Genomic DNA, 16,448 nt, shown 5'->3' with positions numbered 1-16,448 from the left:
GCGGATAGAGCGCAAAATCAAAGGAAGGGCAAGCAATCAATCAATCAATTGGCTTCTCGGGTTGAAACAGCCGGTGTTGACGTTGTCAGAAACCCAATCATCCCGTCCAATTCAATCCAAACCTAGCTAGCAACTGTCCTCGTCCCCCCCCCCTTTGCTGCCCTGTTACGTTACAGACTCGCGGGGGTTTCTGATGTCGCTATGAACCTTTGAAAGCATATATCTATCCCAATATATCGCGCCGTGATGGAATGACGAAGGACACACACCATAATCCGATATTCCCCCAATAGCGAGCCCTTGCTCGGAACGGAACCTCCTGGGAGCCTCACGACAACAGCCTTCCCAGCCAGTGCCGGGGGGGGGGGGTGGAGCGGTGAGGTTAAATAGAGTTTCTGACACGCAAACCCGCACGAGCATGAGCACCGCTGCGGATGATCACCCCGCGAAAGAAAAGATGTTTGTTATTTCTGTCTACCTAATTTTGTCTTTTGGCTTTGATCTGGCGGTCTGTAACGTAACGTGAGATTTTGACTGACAGCTCCTCCCCCCTTTTTTGCCCTGTGGGACGCGGAGGAATGTCTCACAGAGGGAGGAGGAGCAATACCTTCGCCTTGAGCTTGTCTCAACCGGCATTGAGCACGTGAGCAGCAACTCAATATAAGGTTGCTTGCTGTGTGTGAGAACCGGCCGTAGGACTAGCGTTCATGCACTCAATCCCCTTCGGGGCTCGCAGTTGCGCATGGCGCTCCCGATGTTCCCGAAGTCGAACTCGAAGGCTGCCAAACCACGCCTCATCGGTTGGGATAAGATTGAAAATCCTAAAGGACTCCTTTTCAGCCAGTGGATCAGGGCCCAGCTCTCAAGCTGTACCTATGTAAACTTCATGCTTGATCCATGCGACGGTGCTCCATCTTGAAGAGTGTGTCGGTGAGTTCAATCGTTCATTCATTCGTTATACGCTAGATTCCTATAGCAGAATAATACATTGCCTTTGCTTTCCCTGCAGACAAATCCACAATCACCAGAAGCGGGTGGACCTCATATGCTCGCTCACAAGCCGGCCGCCAGGGTGTACCCGCCGTCGACCGCGACCGTCTGCCCGTTGAGGTACTGGTTGGCGGCGAAGAACAGCACGGCCTGGGCCATGTCCTCGTCCCTGCCCGGCCGGGCCGCGGGCACCTTCTTGGCATACTTCTCCTTGGGGATGTGGCTCTTCTGGTCCCCGCCCGACTCGCCCGCCGTCATCTCGGACGGGAACACGCCCGGCGCGATGCTGTTGATGCGCACCTTGAGCCCCTGGCCCGCCACCTCGTTGGCCAGCATGCGCGTCAGGTGGATCGCGGCCCCCTTGGACGCGTTGTAGGCGAAGTGGTGCTGCGCCGTCTTGATGAGGCCGCTGATGCTGCTGATGTTGATGACGGTGCCGGACCAGCCCGGGTGCCGCTGGCTGCTCTTCTGGAGGAGCGGCAGGAACGCCGCCGTCGTGAAGTAGAGCGACGCCACGTTGGTGTTGTACGACTCGCGCCACTCGTCGAAGCTGGCGTTCTCCGTGTCGAACAGGTTCTGCTTCATCTCCTCGGCCGACCCGCTCTCGGGCGAGACCGTGGGGGTGCTGATGCCGGCGTTGTTGATGAGGATGCAGAGGCAGGGCTCGCGGCTCTCGATGTCTTTCACGAGCTTGGCGATCTCCTCCTTCGAGCCGACGTCGCAGGTAAGGGGCACGATGCTGTCCTTGCCTTGGGAGTACTGCTCCACGACGCGGTCCAGCTTCTCGCCGGTGCGGCCGGTGATGTAGACCTTGGCGCCGTTGGCCACGAGGGTTTGGGTGGCCATGAGGCCGATGCCCGAGCCGCCGCCTGATCGTTTGACTTGTTAGCCACACTCATATTTCCCAGAAAAGGTAAGAGGGTATGACGTACCCGTGACGAGAGCAACGCGGCCCGTCAAGTCAAAGAGCTTGTCGCGGCCGAGGGCGTTGTTGGAAGCCATTCTGACGGATTGCTGCGTGGTGCTTTTAAAAGTAGGCTTTGTGTAAGGGTTTCGTGCTCTGGTGATGGCAGCTGGACCGGTGTGTCTAATTGGGGTAGTAGGAGATGATTGCAGAGAATGTGGGCGGCAAAAGGTTGCAAGCAGTCGACTGCCTTTATGGCTGTTGCTACCAGTACGGAGCGCAGCAGTAGCACTGCGAGAAGCGGCGGATGAGATCATGACGTTGTTGTACATGGAGTTACGAAGGACCTCTTTGGGCACAGTACCGTTACGGGATCAGAGAAGAGGGAAAACACGCCGCCATATGTGTAAACCAATTGTCATCGAAAAAATATTTGTACGAAATACACCCGTTCATTATTAGATCATTGACAGCCCAAGTGAAGGTGAAGAAGGAACAATCGACTGCAGTCATGACGAAATTTGGCTGGAGACCTTGAGGAACATCGCAGATCGCTGATCGTTGTTATTGCAAGTGATGCAGTTGACTTCGCCCATGGGCGGGCACAGGGCTTGGCTTCCAGGACCTTTTGCTCCAGCGCCCTTCAGTGGGTTCCGGGGCTTCTAACCGGGTTCCCACAGGGGGCTGTCCCACCAAACCGATGTGGGTAAACGTCAACGACAAACAACAGCCGTTTAGTCAGCCAAACCTCCAACTATATCGTTACTTACAACGACGCATGTATTCCTTCGAGGCAACATTGGAAGAGATTCCTGTTACGTATTTAAAATCGACAATAATATTGGGTAAGTATCTACACTCATGTTAGGAGTCATCACTTGAATCATATCATTGTTCATGCCGGCGTTTCAATTAGTCTATGGGTCAAGTTAGCATACTGAGAATAAACCATAATGTAACTCAAGAGAGGTATAGAGCATGATATATATAATAATAGGATAAGTATATGTAGATAAATATCTATTTATCTATCTATTCATTTACGCACTCTGCCACCCCGGCGTAGAGCTCCCCCCCCCCCCCCCCCCCAACCCCCAATAACCTGCGGCGACCCCATCGGCTCCTCGCTCCGGGTCCCGCTGCGGACGTGCCGGCCCTCGGGCGTGCGTGCCTTCTCCTTGGCGACCGGCTCGACGGGCGCCGGCACGGAAGGCTGGACGATGGTGGGCCTCTCGCTGGCCAGCGCGCGCCGCGCGTCCGCGAGGTGCACGTCGTCGGCGTCGAAGACGATGGGGCCCAGCCGGTTGACGGCCCCGGCCAGCATCCGGCGCCACTCGTTGGCGCAGTAGACGGCGCGCGGGTTCGTCGAGGGCGGGTTGCCTTGGGGCATGTTGCCGGGAGTCAGCTGCCAGACGCGCGCCCAGAGGTCGGCGATGTTGAGGAGCCTGTTGGTTGGTACACGTTAGCAATCGGTACGTGTGTGGGCTTATTACTATGGAAGGGGGATGCTTTTCGCCTGGTAATTAATTCCACATGGCCAGGGTTCTCTTTAATAGTACGTTAGGGGGGGAGGGAGTGAGATACACTTACTCATAAAAGGAATAGTCGTTCCAGAACAGCTTGGCGTACTGGACCCATCTCTTCTGGCAGCGCTTGAGGAGCTGGTTGGCGTCCGTCAGCGGCAGCATATTAAACTCGTTCTCACGGTACATGCGCATGGTCTCGCCCATGTCATAGATCTGCAGCGTCGCGATGCGACCCTCGTGCGCGGGCGCGTCGGGCCGCAGGTCCTCCTCGTCGCAGAGGTCGCACTGGCACTCGAACCCGAAGTCCTCCAGCAGCTTGCGCCGGCGCTCCGCCCGCAGCAGGTCGAGGTGGATGTACGAGATGGTCAGCTCGGCGCCGACGAGGATCCGGTGCCGGGCCCGCAGCGTGATCTCGCCGTTGGTCTTGATGTTGGTCAGCAGGTTGGGCGCGCACTGGTGGTTGAAGCGCGACGTGCCCAGGTACACGGCGCGGTGCTCGGCCTGCTCCGCGTCGAGGAAGCCGATCTGGTTCGCCCACAGGATCACGATGACGCGCGTGTACTTGTGCGCCTCGAGGTCCGACAGCCGGGCCCCGTCGGGCCGCCGGTAGATGTCCCGCAGGTACTCGAACGTCGGCTCGTCGTCGTCATCGTCCCGCCTCTGCGCGTTGAGCGTCAGGTACTCGTCCTGCTTGGCCTGGGGCAGCGCGTCGAACTGGGCCAAAGGCCGGGGATCTGGTCGTTTTCGAAACCGAATTCCCGTTCCTCGTGCCGTATGGCGCATTGCTCTCGCAGAATGATGGTGCCGGCAGGGATGTTGCCTTTGGCGAAGACACCGTTCCCCTTATCGTCCCATGTCGGCTTGATTTCGAAAAACTGACCCAATGATGCCACCTGTGCCATCTTATTATCTCTTTCCTCTTATATATATTTCTCTTACAGATAGATAATGAGTGCCCGTGGAGTGGAAAATGTGTAAGATGCGATCGGTAGCGGGAATCACAGCTGGCGTACTTACAACTACGTGCGAAGTCCATATCCAAGGACTTCCTATGCCTTTTCACTATTAGCTATGGCCGATGGCGAACTGGAAACAAAGCGGTTGTTGGCGATCAAGGAATCATCTCGACAATGGGTTCTTTCAAACTGCACCGAGTAGCTTTGAGGCTGTAAGCATTCACATAGCAAATCGTGAGGGTTACTGCCGCAAACAGGCGTCAAGGACAAGGCCAAGTTTGAATCGATTTGATACTTGATTGTCTCAGTCTCAGTATGGGTGCTGGAGCCAATTCTAGCCCTTTCATTGAAGTTACAAAGAGGAGGTTCTATACCAGACGGAAGCGGCTGAGACATAGTGCCGGAACAGGAAATACTCGAGAACAAAAGGAACATATAGTCGCCTCCTGGCACTCCAGATCCTTTAGCACCGTGTAGAGCTCTCTACATACAGAGCCGTTCCTCGTATTGAGTGCATAATCTCGAAGTAACCCATCTATCTGGATATCATCAGAGAACCACTCGGTTGACACAAGTCCCGCTCGTCTACATCGCCCATACACCCCTTAACCATGGCATTCCCTACGAAAAAAGACGTCGACTACTTCCGTGAGAGCCCCAAGCCTACTGAGAAACCCGATCCCAAAGATGTCGACTATTTCGATACGGCCAAGTTGACCTCGCAGGGGTCTGAGCTGAAAATGTCCGAATCAAGCGTTGGACAGCCAAAGCTGTTTAGTGCCGAGTTCACATTCCAGGAGCTGATGACGCAGTTCCGGGCCTTCCTCGCGAAGGTTGCGGAGGCGAAGCTGAAAGCCGCCGACGATATCATCTGCTTTACGATCCACGACCTCTTGACCCTCTACTCGGACTATATCGCCTTCATCGAGACTGTCACCAAAAACAGCCAGTTCGCGGCCCAGCTGGCCGACGGCATTAGCTATTACTCTTCTACTATCGACTACAACCGTCTGATTAAGGAGAGTTTCGGAATAGACGACGACGACAGCGAAGCAGGCAAATTGTACTTCTCGACGGATAACGTGGTCAAATCGCCGGAGGAATACAACAAGCACAAAGATCTGATATCAAGCATGGTGCAGTCACTAGGCCTGTTCGAAGAGGTCTTTACCATATTCGCAGAACCCTCCGCCCGGGGCGGCGTGTTCACCACGGACCGGAGAGTCTGGCTCCCTAAGCTGAAGAAGGCCTATAAGAAGCTCAACAGCCCGATTTTCAGCCATGACAACACAGCCATCTTCGACCACATGTCGATGATCTCCAAGCTCATCGCAGACAACCAGCCAGCCTCGGCCGACGCCTGGGACGGAGGCAACCTGAAGGGCAACGAGGCCTTCGACGCCAACTTCGCAGAGTTCAAGTCCCTACCCTCCCGCGCGCCCAAGAACGACACCCAGCGGAAGGATCTGCTGCGGAGCTCGGCGCGGTTGTTGCGCGAGGCCTGCTCCGACCTCCAGCTCGACTGGAAGGCGGTCGACATCGGGTGGAAGACCCTGGTCGATCCCGCGCAGCGTCCCACCTACACCCGATGCCACTTCAAGAGCCCGGCCTTCGCGGCGGGCAAGGGCACGGCGGGGACTCCCGGACACGTCCGCGGGATCCTCCAGGTAAAACAGGCTCTGGGTACGACCCAGAGAAGGCAGGAAGTGCCAGCACGGCCAAGGCCAACACCTCCAAGCGTCGCACCGCCGGCGGAGCAGAGGAGGAGGCGCCAGTAGCCAAGAAGCAGAAGACCGAAGCCGCCCGACAGAAGCAGCAGCAAAGTGCGGGCAAAACAGAAACCGCCACTACGACCGAACACCAGTCCGCCTACCAGCTCTCCCTCGACATCGCCAACGCCGACGCCGACATCTAGTACCTCCAGACCTACGCCGCCGGCGCCTCCGAAGCCGCCAAGGCGAAGCGCGCGACCATCACGCGCCGGACCCCGCTGCTCCCCTACCGCGACGCGACCGCCCGGGACTACAAGAAGGACTTCGCCACCATTGTGCGCGGCATGTCCCGCGGGGAGCTGCGCCTACAGCCGCGCGCCACGAGCACCACCTCCCCGCTCGACGAGCCGGGCCCGCCGCAGGTGCTCGGCGAGCTCGAGACCCTCATCGGCCGCGCGCGCGCCGAGGTCCAGACCTGGCGCGGCCGCACCGAGGCCAAGGCCCTCAAAGCCCAGCGCCTCGCCGCGTTCAAGCTGGTGTACCTGTGCGCCCTCGCGGTGCGGCGCGCGGCCGGGATCGCGGCCATGCCGGGCACTCCCCTCGGGAACGAGACCGACCCGGAGGGCGTCTGGGCCGTCGGCGGCGGCTGGCACCGGCTCGACATGCACGAGCAGCGCGTGCTCCGCCTCGAGGACTGGATCACGCACGAGCAGGCCTGGAACGAGGCCGACGACTACGTCACCAGGCGGTACGCCGGGGACGCGGTCGCGCGGGAGGCCGAGGCGCGGATCCGGCGGCGCGACAAGTCCATCGCCAGCTGGACGCGGCAGATCGAGGCCGGGCGCGCGCGTGTGCGCGAGCTCGAGATGGCGCGCGGGGGGAAAGCAGCGAGTTGAAGACGAAGCCAGGATGGCCGAGTTCGAGGCAGCCAAGGCAGCAGAGGCTGAAGATGAGCAGACGACCGAGGCGGCGGCGGAAGAGGAGGAGGGGGTGTACGACGCGCCCGAACAACGACTGACGTTCTCGGCCCAGAAGCTGCTCGCGACGCGCTACCCGGGCACCATCCCCACCAACCGCCGCTTCCAGGACGGGCGGCGGCTGGACAGCGCCTACTGGGACTACTCGAACAGCCGCGGCCCCGACGGCGCGGACACGTTCGCGGCCGGCGGGCCGGCGTGCTACCGGAGCATGCCGACGGCGACGGCGTGGGAGAAGCTGCAGTACCTGATTGTGTTGACGCATTGGTGTTACCTCCAGGCGTTTGCGTGTCTTCTCTAAGATGATCTTGGTCCGCGGAGGATAGGCAGTTTGAAATGTATTACTCCCTATAGTCGAGAACACGCTGTCGCACCTCCCGGGTTTAGCCCGCTTTCTCGATTCGACATCGTGCGGTCGTGTACCTTTACTTGTACTTAAATATAAGATTTTATACTATTCCCGTTATGCTTTATTATTATGCCAGTTGCCATGCCAGTTGTTGTGCCAGTTATTATGCCGTGTCGTTTTTTACCGATGGAATAGCACGTAAGAATCACCACCCTGGAGAGTGAATGGACCAACTACCAAGCCGCGGAGGAACAAGCAAAGGAAGCCAGCCACTCGTATAAACATTCGTAGTACTGAGTGACCGGTTTATTCTAACAAGGGGTTGGCAGGTACATCCACTGGTCTAGATTAGACAAGCACGTAACTAACAGTCAGGTTTTTATCCCCTGAATGGGCAAACAAACGCTTGCCCATTGCTGGCCGCTTAAACGTCTTTTTTTTATCTAAGCTCGAACAGTGATAGAGAGAGGAAAAAACGAAGACGACAGAAAAAACCACCGGCCTTGGCCCGGGTGTACAGCGCTGTCTACTTGATGAAGTTGGTCAGCCCTGTGTCGACGTAGTCGGTGATGATACCGACAGACTCCTTGCTGCTCGACTTGACGTAGCCCGTCGTGCCCTGCTAGAGCATGGCCTTGACGTCGCGCTTAGTATATGCCCCACTTGACGGCCTGTTGCTTGGTGTTACCGTTGCAATCCATATTGCCCTTGGCCCCAACCCGGCCATCCCCACCAAACTGCTTCACGGCCTCGTTGATGATGTCGATCACGTCCTGCCCCCCGACGACGAAGTTGACGTTGCCGTTCACCTTCGTGGCCTCGACACCGAAGTGGCAGGAGCCCGACTTGGCGATCTCGCGCTGGTTCTTGCCCACCACCTGCGTGGTCCAGTCGGTGCTGCCGTCGCCCTCGATGTTGCGGACGATCTGCAGGCAGTCCTCGACCTTGGGCGACGCCCCGCTCGACTGGTTCTCGAACGTCGAGTCGCCGCACGTGTCGCGCCCGGGCGGGATGTCGCAGGGGTAGTTGGCGCTCGACCCCTTCTTGGTCGTGTCCCAGGACTGGAAGGCGCGCTCGGGGCTGCAGACGGGCAGGCGCATGAAGCCCGGCGTCGTCACGTCGACCTGGAGCAGGTTGTCGATGGTGCCGCCGTTGGCTTTGCCGTTCTGCCGCCAGGTGCGGACGGAGCCGGTGATGAGGTCCTTCCGGGTGATCCTGCCGAAGATGGTGCCGTCGAGCGAGTCGAGCCCGGGCGGCGCCGAGAACTTCTGGTCGCGGCAGACGCGCTCGCAGTGGCTGTTGTCGTAGTAGTGGCACTCGCACTTATTGGCCTCGCCGTCCGGGTAGGCCAGGTAGTAGCGGCGGCCATCGACGCAGTCGCCCGTGGCCTCCATGGTGTCGTCATCGAGGTAGTCGCCGAGCGGCTTGTCGTCGTCGCAGGCGTAGCCCGAGTCGATGACGAAGGCGTACGTCTTGGACACCTGCCACAGCGCGGGGATGGCGTAGCCGAAGAAGGACTTGGCGATGTTCTGGCGCAGCTCGTTCGCCGCGTTCTTCTCGGCCTCCTCTTCCTTCTCCTTACTGGGTTCGCCGTCCGAGTTGTCCGTGCCGTCCCAGCCCTTGACCAGCTTGCCGTCCGAGATGACGTCCCAGAGGATGTCGAGCGACGCGTCGCTGCCGTTGAAGACCTGCGCGAGGCCGACCGAGGTCACGTTGCCCCAGCCCGTGATGGTCTGGCCCATGTAGTTGGTGAAGGAGTCCTGCTTCTCGGCCGTCCAGTCCGAGCCTTTCGTGCTCAACAGGTCCTTGGCGATGGTGGTACTCTGGCCGATCAAGTTCATGGTCGTGTCCTTGAGGTTGTCGAAGGCTGGGCTCCCTGCAGCCTCTTTGGCCACGAAGTAGGGCAGCCTCTTCAGGAACGAGTTGAAAAAGGGCCCCGCCGCCGAAAGCGTACCCACGGTGATGAGGTCGATGAGTAGCAAAAGCCACGTGTTGTCCTCCTCGGCGGGGATCGGCGCGAACTTGTTCTCCAGATCGTCCAGCGCATTGCTGATCTCCGAGGCAGCCACGTCGAACAGCGCCTCGTGATATTGGGCATACATCTGGTGGATCTTCACGAGGGAGTTGTAGATGAGCTGCGCCGCCGGTCCCGAATACTTGCCATCTAGGCCAGCCGAGCACGTCTGGGCCTCGTTGCAGTTGGACGAGATCAATGAGCCGCAGTCGAGATCGGCCCCCACCTTGAACGTGGACTCCACCGACTCCATGAAAGAGCGACCATACTTGCTGTCCGTGTCTTTGTAGATCCGGACCAAGTATACCCAGGCCGCATCCGCGTGGAGGCCCTCCCAGCGGTCAGATGGGTAGTGCGCATACTTGTGGTTGATCATCTCATCTGTGCAGTCCAGGTCGGTCCACGTGTGGTTGCGCGAGTCATCAATCTTGGGGTTCTTTCCCGCCTTGGCGCGCTGCTTGAATGTGGCCCAGTCCTTGGACGGCAGCGGTACTTCGTGGTACTCCTGCAGATCGGTGGCCCAGTCCGAGGTGCCGCCCATGCCCCAGGCTTTGTAGAGGGAGGTACGCGTCTTCTTGGTGGAGGCGCTCATGTAACTGACCCATTGGAGGTCGTCGTAGACGAGGATGTCGCTGTTGCTGCTCGAGTCGACGAAGCTCTTGGTGACGCGGCTTCCGGCCCGCTTCGAGCCGCGGCCGGACATAACCTCAGCGATCTCGGCGTCGGCAATGTAGCCCGCGGTGCCGGTGCACCTTCCCGGGGTCGCGTCCGACTTCTCGCGGGAGCCCGTGTACACACAGTCCGGGCCCCAGCAGCCGGCCTCGGCCATGCTGAAGGAGCGCCCGTAGCTGGTCACGCCTACGATAACCTTCTTTCCCGGCACACCGGCCTTAGTGATCATGGCGAGCGACTGCTTAGTCTCCGTCAGGTTTACTTGGCTTCGCAGGCAGTTGCCGTTGTCACAGCCCTCCTGCGAGTTAGAGTTGTCCGTATCCCACTGGCCGTGGAGGTCGTAGGTCATGTAGACGATATAGTCGACGACCTTAGCAATGTTCTTGATGGGGTATTGCTTGAGGTACCAATAAGAGGAGGGCGCTGCGATAGAGATGGACTTGCCGGGCAGCAGGTTTTTGAGAATCACTAGGAAGGCTAGGTAGTTTTTACCGTCGTCCTTGCTAGCTGCCGGGATACCCGGAATATCAGGGGCTCCCGGATACTCCCAGTCGATATCGACACCATCGAGGTCATGCTCCTTGATGAAATTGGCGATACTGGTGGCCATCTGGAGACGGTTGGCGGGCGTCACACCGGTACGGAAGATTGAATACGTGGCGGATTCGGTCGAAAAGGCCCAGCCACCAAACGAGAGGACCCTCTTAACGCCGGTGATGTCCTTGAACTGGCTGAACTGGTACGTCGACAGGACGTCGCCCACCTCGACCTGGTAGTCGGTGGTGAGGGTGCCGAAGCCGAAGTGGATGTGCGTATGCTTCGAAGTGTCGATCTGCGAGGCATCTTGGAAGAGACAGTCGCGGCCCATGCCGTATCCCTCAAAGTACGCAATGCTGATGGCACCGGTACCGTCACCCTTGACGACGTCGGTGCCACAGTTCGAGATACAGCCGTAGGTGCCGGGCTTAGCAGTACCCGGAGCGCCCGTGTTGGTGTCAACACAGAAGTCTTTGGTGATACCACACTGGCCCCAGATGTTGCAGCACGCGTTTAGGGGGCAGGGATTCATGTCGGCAATATCGGAACCATCCGTAGGGGCGTAGAGCCGGGCTTCTGGGGCCCGCATAAGGCGTTGGCGATTGGGGCAGGGAAAGGGGCCGTACCCTGCTCAGGCACATGACGGTGTCGACGAACAGGAGCTTGCAGCCGTTCCAGCCCCAAGTGTTCTTGTTGAAGCCCTCGAGATCCTGTTTCGTGAGGCTGTACTCGGCCGCGAGGTTGTCGCAGTTGTCGTCCGTCTTGACCTGGTAGCTTTTGCACGAGCCGTCGGCGTTGGGCTTGGGGCTGAAGTCGGGCATGTCTCCCATGGAGCAGCAGACGTGCTGCTTGGGCTTTAGCGTGGCACAAAAGTCCGATGCCGGGTTCACCTTGGTGAAGGCAGCCGGCGGGATGCCGCACTTGTCGGCCAGCTTCGCGCAGCTATCGCCCGACTCTACCTGGACGGTTCGGCACTCGGCGCGCGCAACCAAGGCACTGTCGAGCGCGGTGGCGTTGGCGGTGCCGTTCGCGTGCGCCGGCGGGTGGAGCGGCGTGGTGAACGAGGCCCGGCCCGTCAGGTTGGTAGAACCGCCGGTGAACTCGAGGCAGGTGGCTTTGCCCCAGGTCTTGATGGCGTCCTGGATGGGGCCAAAGGTGCCGTTGCTAGTCACCATGACACCAAAGGTGTGGCTGCTGTCGTAGTCTGCGCCGCAAAGCTGCATGGCGAGGCTCGGCGTCGAGACGTTGACATTGGCCAAGTTGTCCTGGAAAATCTTCAGAGCCGACTCACTGAGGCCTTGGTTCAGCAGACCTTGACCAATGTAGAGACCGATGGCGGCTTGGCCAGACTGGCCGAACATAATAAAGGGCCTGTCGGTAGCGCCATGCCCGTGGTCCGCATACTTGCGGATCTGTTTGGTCAGGGAGCGGAGGCTGCCGGCCGCGAGGCCAAAGCCCTCCTCCCACCATCCCATCTGGAACTTGACTGGGACAGACGCGGCGACAGTGACGCTGGTGTCGTTGCTGGGGAGCTTGGCAAAGTCGGGGCCGAACGACGAGCAAGCGTGGATGCGGTGGGTCGTTCCCGACTCGTCCACCCGGTCATCAATGGAGAAGTCGTAGAACATGGTCTCCTTACATCGCTTGATCTGTTGGAAGTCCGGGTAGACGGACCAGTTGCCCGGGTTGGGCCCGGCGACGCTGCATCGCTCGGGACAGTTGCCGGGGCTGCGGTACGTTGGGCTGGCCGACTTTCTGAAAAAGGGGGAGCCGGACTTGGCCGCCACAGCGCCGTCAGGAGCGAGCGAGACGCCGACGACGAGGGTCGCCGTGAGCCACGAGGGAAGTGCGATTATGATCGCAGGAATGAATGGATGAGTGTGCAGAAGCGTGGCGTGGGCTTCATGGAGATACGTTGTTCTGGCCGCACGGTGACATCGTCTTTATAGTCGAGCCCGCCCGCTTGCGGCCCATGCCCCTTCAGCAGAAGCTTGAACCGGTCAGGCAATGCTCACCAGCTCACAGCCTGCCGTCCAGCATGTTGATCACCTCTACCACGCGGCTATCGGCACGCCGTCACGCAAACAGTTGGGGCTGAACACAGTCAACCTCGTGGTGATATCTTGCTAGTGCTTATTTTCGGGCACAAGTCGCATGTTCGAGAAATTGCTATAGAGGATTTGCTGACCCATCTGTGCCTCTTGCCGGAAAAGGACGATGCCCGGCGGCGCAGCAATGAAAGCAGAGGAATAAGAAATCATGTTGGATGGCCGGCTTAGGCAACCGCAAGAAGACAGAGAATGTATGATCGTATGTACGGAGGTCAGGAAGATGATGAAATCATAGTATCTAAAGCAGCACCAGACTACGCAGGTTCCTTTGTAAGGTACGATTGGGTGGTGTTCCCAAATACTGCCGCAGACCACCGCCTTCCCCAAACAGGGTTCCGTCAGATCTATGTACACGATGCTCTCGCTTAGCGGGAACTAGAGCGCCACAGCCGCGGGGCTGGGTGGCTCCATCCAGCCTGTAAAAGTCCACGAGCGCGGGAAAGGTGGGCATGCCGGGGAGCTCGGCACGATTCGCAGCAAGTAGCATTGATCCGAGGTTGCAATCAAATTGTCTTCAGCCTTATCCCTGAGATTCTTCCAACCTTTTTTCTAAATTAACAATTTGTGGGTATCGGCGGCTCCCATGCGTTTATTTTCTTTCAGCTTCCGTTTTTGCCTATCGCTTATTTGGTCCCTCCACTCTTCGCTTCGAGACGACTACTGCAGGCCAAGGACCTTGCATACATGCAGGGCTGGTTAAAGCAGATGCGGATAGAATTACTTACCCTAGGGTTAAGAAGCCTGCTTACTATACTAAGATATCAAATATGTACTATAGAAGCTTAGACAATGGTATAGTGGGCTTGACAAGGCAGCAACATCCCACAGTGAGGGATCTTTTCTGCTTCGGCAGGGCTGTCTCTATCAGCATCAGCCCAAGTATTACCTGTGCTACGTGACCCCTGACGGTATCTGATCTACTACTATTTTAGCCATCGTTTGCCCGTGCCGTGTTCGCCGCCTGATGGGCTTGATCGAATCGGGCTGACAGCGGGCCGACGGCGCCCAAAAAGGCAACCAAATCACATTGCTGACCGGATAACGGCAAAACGAATGCATGCAATTTCAGCTGCTTTTACATCTTCTCATTGACCACACGCTTCCACAATATCCGTTCCTATCCAAACTAAGCAATTTACAGAATACGGAAATAGACACACCCCACACCATCACACCATCAAAACATAGCCGAACGCTCCTATGGTAGCGGCCAAGCAGGCAAGGCCCGTCACAACCAGCTGCTGCGCCGAGCTTTCGTCGTCTGGGGGGCACTCAACCCCTTCCGCGGGGATACCTCCTTGTATAAACACGCCCTGGCAGTCATGGAGGCGGCCATGCTGGACACCGCCGCCGAGTCGATCTGGACCCGGCAGGGACTGGGCGTGGGCGTCGACTCGGCCACTTCGGCGCAGTGGTCACCGGCACGTTTGTCCGCCCAAATGGGTACTTCCAGTGTATCCGTCACGTCGAAAGTGAGCCCCATCTCCTGGCGTTCCTCCAGATCCTGGGGACAGTTCTTGTTGTCCGTCGCCGCCACGAGGTCTATTTCGGGCGCCGACTTACTGGTGCTGAAGTGGATAACCTGGGAGGCGGTGTGGGTAGTGAGGCGTTGGCCCCCGTAGTGCTGCGCGAGCGAGTGCTCGGTGCAGTTGTCCCAACTCACGGTCCACGTGAGGAGCCAGTGGCCCTCGACCCCGAACTCCTGGAAGTAGTCGTATTGCAGGAACGGGTCGCGGCTGGAGAGGTTGGCCCGGTCCAGGTTGAACTGCGCGTCGGCGCCACCGACGCCCATGTTGTCCCAGTTCCGGACGATGACGGAGACGCGCGCGTGCAGCGCCCTCGCCAGCTCGGGGTTCTGGTAGGCGAAGACGATGGGCAGGCGCGCCGTGGGCGCGTAGGACTCGTTGCGCGGGAAGACCAGGTCCAGCTCCATGACGCCCGAGGTTGGGCTGGCGGCGCGGACGCCGCCCGCCGCACAGGCGGCGAGCAGCGCGGTCGCCTGCGAAAGGATGCGCATTTCTGGTTTTTGCTGACGCCAAGCAGTACGGGGCAGGGGTAAGGAACTACTAAGTGGCCCTGCCTGCGGTGGGGAGAGCTGAGCAGAGATGGATGGAGGGAGTGCAAGCAGGCAAGAGGCAGGCTCGTCAAAGGAGGAGTAAGTAAGTAAGCGAGTAACAGCTGATTGATGAAGAAAAAATATGACACGAGGAGGATGCTTCTTGTAGTGGGATGAGGGTGGGAAAAGGAAAGAAAGGGCGTCCGGGCGTTGCTTTTTCGCAGGGGCAATACCTAGACGGGCAGGTATTCATGCGTTGGCCAATGGGCATGGCATCGGCTCCAACCCGTAGCAGGCTAGGCTGGTTTAAATAAACCAATTGAACTACAGTACAGGATTCTGCCAACGTTGAGATACGGAATAACGCCCCTTGGACCGTCCAATACACGTCTAAATCGAAATTAACGTTGACAGATTTTTCAACGCTTCAGATTCTCAACAGCTATTCCACCGTTGATTGCATACCAAATAGACGTTAAAGGGTTCGCCGGGCGTTTATTTCAGTGAATAGTTGTACTACGGTTGGTCTGAGCGTTGATTAGATCCAGCCTTTTCTGCTACGGCCCTTTCCAATCTGTGCCTATGTGCCGCTGAGCCGGGTGGGCCTCTGACAGCCCATAGCGTGACCCCCCAAAAACCACCAGCGCCCGGGGACCCGGTCAATACTACCTAGCGTCGGCCTTATGCCCCCGTCCCGCAATTCACGGGCCGGCGTCTAGATTCATAACAATCTCCCGTGCCTCAGGCTAGTGATGCCGTCAGCAATATTGTCCATTTCGTTACTCTCTCGCGCATTCGGCATCTTGTAGAGAGAGGCACATGGCTCGTCTGCCTGGCGACACGACCATCGGCATTAGGCGGGCTGGCGAGGTATAGAAGGAAGTTGACGAAGTGTATATGATGTGCCATCTTGCGTCTGCCTCCTAGACCATTACTCTTGTTGTCGCCAGTGCACCAGACTTCCTCCACCCACTCCCTGCCACCTCCTCTTACACTAATAATAGCAATTTAATTCCCCCATCCAACTCTCACCCCCAATTCAAACAAGATGCAGCCCACACACATGCTTGCCGCCGGCCTCGCTCCCGCCCTGGTCTCTGCCGCGGTCGAGTGCGACTTCGCCACCACCGCCGACAGCGGCACCACGTGCGCCAGCTTCGCCAGCAGCTGGGGGCTGTCGGTCCAAGACCTCCAGAACCTGAACCCCGGCATCAGCTGCCCCGGCCTCGACGCGAGCAAGTCGTACTGCGTCATCGGCACCGTCACCGACGCCCCGCCTGCCACCACCACGACTACATTCAAGACCACCAACACCACCACCAAGGCCCCGACCCCCACCAGTGCCCCGAGCAACTCCCCCAAGATGCCGGGTCTGGCCGAGAACTGCGACCGCTTCCACAAGGTGTCGTCCGGCGACAGCTGCGACGCCATCGCCAAGAAGAACGGCATCAGCACCGCCCAGTTCCAGAGCTGGAACAGCGAGATCGATGACAGTACGTACCTAACCTTACCCAATCAGCCCTTGACTTCCATGCCCGGGATGATTCTGAAAAGCTGACGCGCCCCGTCTTTGGCAGAATGCACCAACCTCTGGCTCGGCTACTACGTCTGCGTCCACGTGCCCGGCGCCGCCACCACGACGGA

General features: G+C 58.5%; 8 protein-coding genes across 8 annotated transcripts; 3 read left to right on the top strand and 5 right to left on the bottom strand.

Moving 5' to 3' along the window:
- Positions 1 to 1,053: 1,053 nt before the first annotated feature.
- Positions 1,054 to 1,992, bottom strand: PG994_005237 (uncharacterized protein; the record flags this gene model as incomplete). The annotated part of the gene is made up of 2 exons (XM_066856646.1): positions 1,054 to 1,859; positions 1,923 to 1,992. The coding sequence occupies 2 exons, from the start codon at positions 1,990 to 1,992 to the stop codon at positions 1,054 to 1,056; spliced, it is 876 nt and encodes a 291-aa protein (XP_066718813.1).
- Positions 1,993 to 2,403: 411 nt separating this feature from the next.
- PG994_005236 (uncharacterized protein) lies at positions 2,404 to 4,203 on the bottom strand (the record flags this gene model as incomplete). Its single annotated transcript, XM_066856645.1, has 3 exons — positions 2,404 to 2,553; positions 2,997 to 3,339; positions 3,485 to 4,203. The coding sequence occupies 3 exons, from the start codon at positions 4,201 to 4,203 to the stop codon at positions 2,404 to 2,406; spliced, it is 1,212 nt and encodes a 403-aa protein (XP_066718812.1).
- Positions 4,204 to 4,987: 784 nt separating this feature from the next.
- PG994_005235 (uncharacterized protein) lies at positions 4,988 to 6,984 on the top strand (the record flags this gene model as incomplete). The annotated part of the gene is made up of 3 exons (XM_066856644.1): positions 4,988 to 6,043; positions 6,076 to 6,150; positions 6,301 to 6,984. The coding sequence occupies 3 exons, from the start codon at positions 4,988 to 4,990 to the stop codon at positions 6,982 to 6,984; spliced, it is 1,815 nt and encodes a 604-aa protein (XP_066718811.1).
- A 13-nt stretch (positions 6,985 to 6,997) lies between these two features.
- On the top strand, positions 6,998 to 7,616 carry PG994_005234 (uncharacterized protein; the record flags this gene model as incomplete). Its single annotated transcript, XM_066856643.1, has 2 exons — positions 6,998 to 7,332; positions 7,610 to 7,616. 2 exons carry the CDS (start codon positions 6,998 to 7,000, stop codon positions 7,614 to 7,616), a joined length of 342 nt encoding a protein of 113 aa, XP_066718810.1.
- A 445-nt stretch (positions 7,617 to 8,061) lies between these two features.
- Positions 8,062 to 9,804, bottom strand: PG994_005233 (chitinase; the record flags this gene model as incomplete). Its single annotated transcript, XM_066856642.1, has 1 exon — positions 8,062 to 9,804. The coding sequence occupies one exon, from the start codon at positions 9,802 to 9,804 to the stop codon at positions 8,062 to 8,064; it is 1,743 nt and encodes a 580-aa protein (XP_066718809.1).
- A 1,464-nt stretch (positions 9,805 to 11,268) lies between these two features.
- Positions 11,269 to 12,898, bottom strand: PG994_005232 (uncharacterized protein; the record flags this gene model as incomplete). Its single annotated transcript, XM_066856641.1, has 3 exons — positions 11,269 to 11,299; positions 11,367 to 12,537; positions 12,826 to 12,898. 3 exons carry the CDS (start codon positions 12,896 to 12,898, stop codon positions 11,269 to 11,271), a joined length of 1,275 nt encoding a protein of 424 aa, XP_066718808.1.
- Positions 12,899 to 13,976: 1,078 nt separating this feature from the next.
- PG994_005231 (uncharacterized protein) lies at positions 13,977 to 14,765 on the bottom strand (the record flags this gene model as incomplete). The annotated part of the gene is made up of 1 exon (XM_066856640.1): positions 13,977 to 14,765. The coding sequence occupies one exon, from the start codon at positions 14,763 to 14,765 to the stop codon at positions 13,977 to 13,979; it is 789 nt and encodes a 262-aa protein (XP_066718807.1).
- Positions 14,766 to 15,867: 1,102 nt separating this feature from the next.
- Positions 15,868 to 16,362, top strand: PG994_005230 (uncharacterized protein; the record flags this gene model as incomplete). The annotated part of the gene is made up of 1 exon (XM_066856639.1): positions 15,868 to 16,362. The coding sequence occupies one exon, from the start codon at positions 15,868 to 15,870 to the stop codon at positions 16,360 to 16,362; it is 495 nt and encodes a 164-aa protein (XP_066718806.1).
- Positions 16,363 to 16,448: the final 86 nt, after the last annotated feature.

This window comes from Apiospora phragmitis, assembly GCF_038363925.1.
Source record: "Apiospora phragmitis strain CBS 135458 chromosome Unknown utg000005l:1.0-4161743.0:1.0-4166827.0, whole genome shotgun sequence".
Classification (NCBI taxonomy): Eukaryota; Fungi; Ascomycota; class Sordariomycetes; order Amphisphaeriales; family Apiosporaceae; genus Apiospora; species Apiospora phragmitis.
The sequence above is the reverse complement of the archived record's forward strand: the minus strand, read 5'-3'. Positions and strand labels throughout refer to the sequence as shown.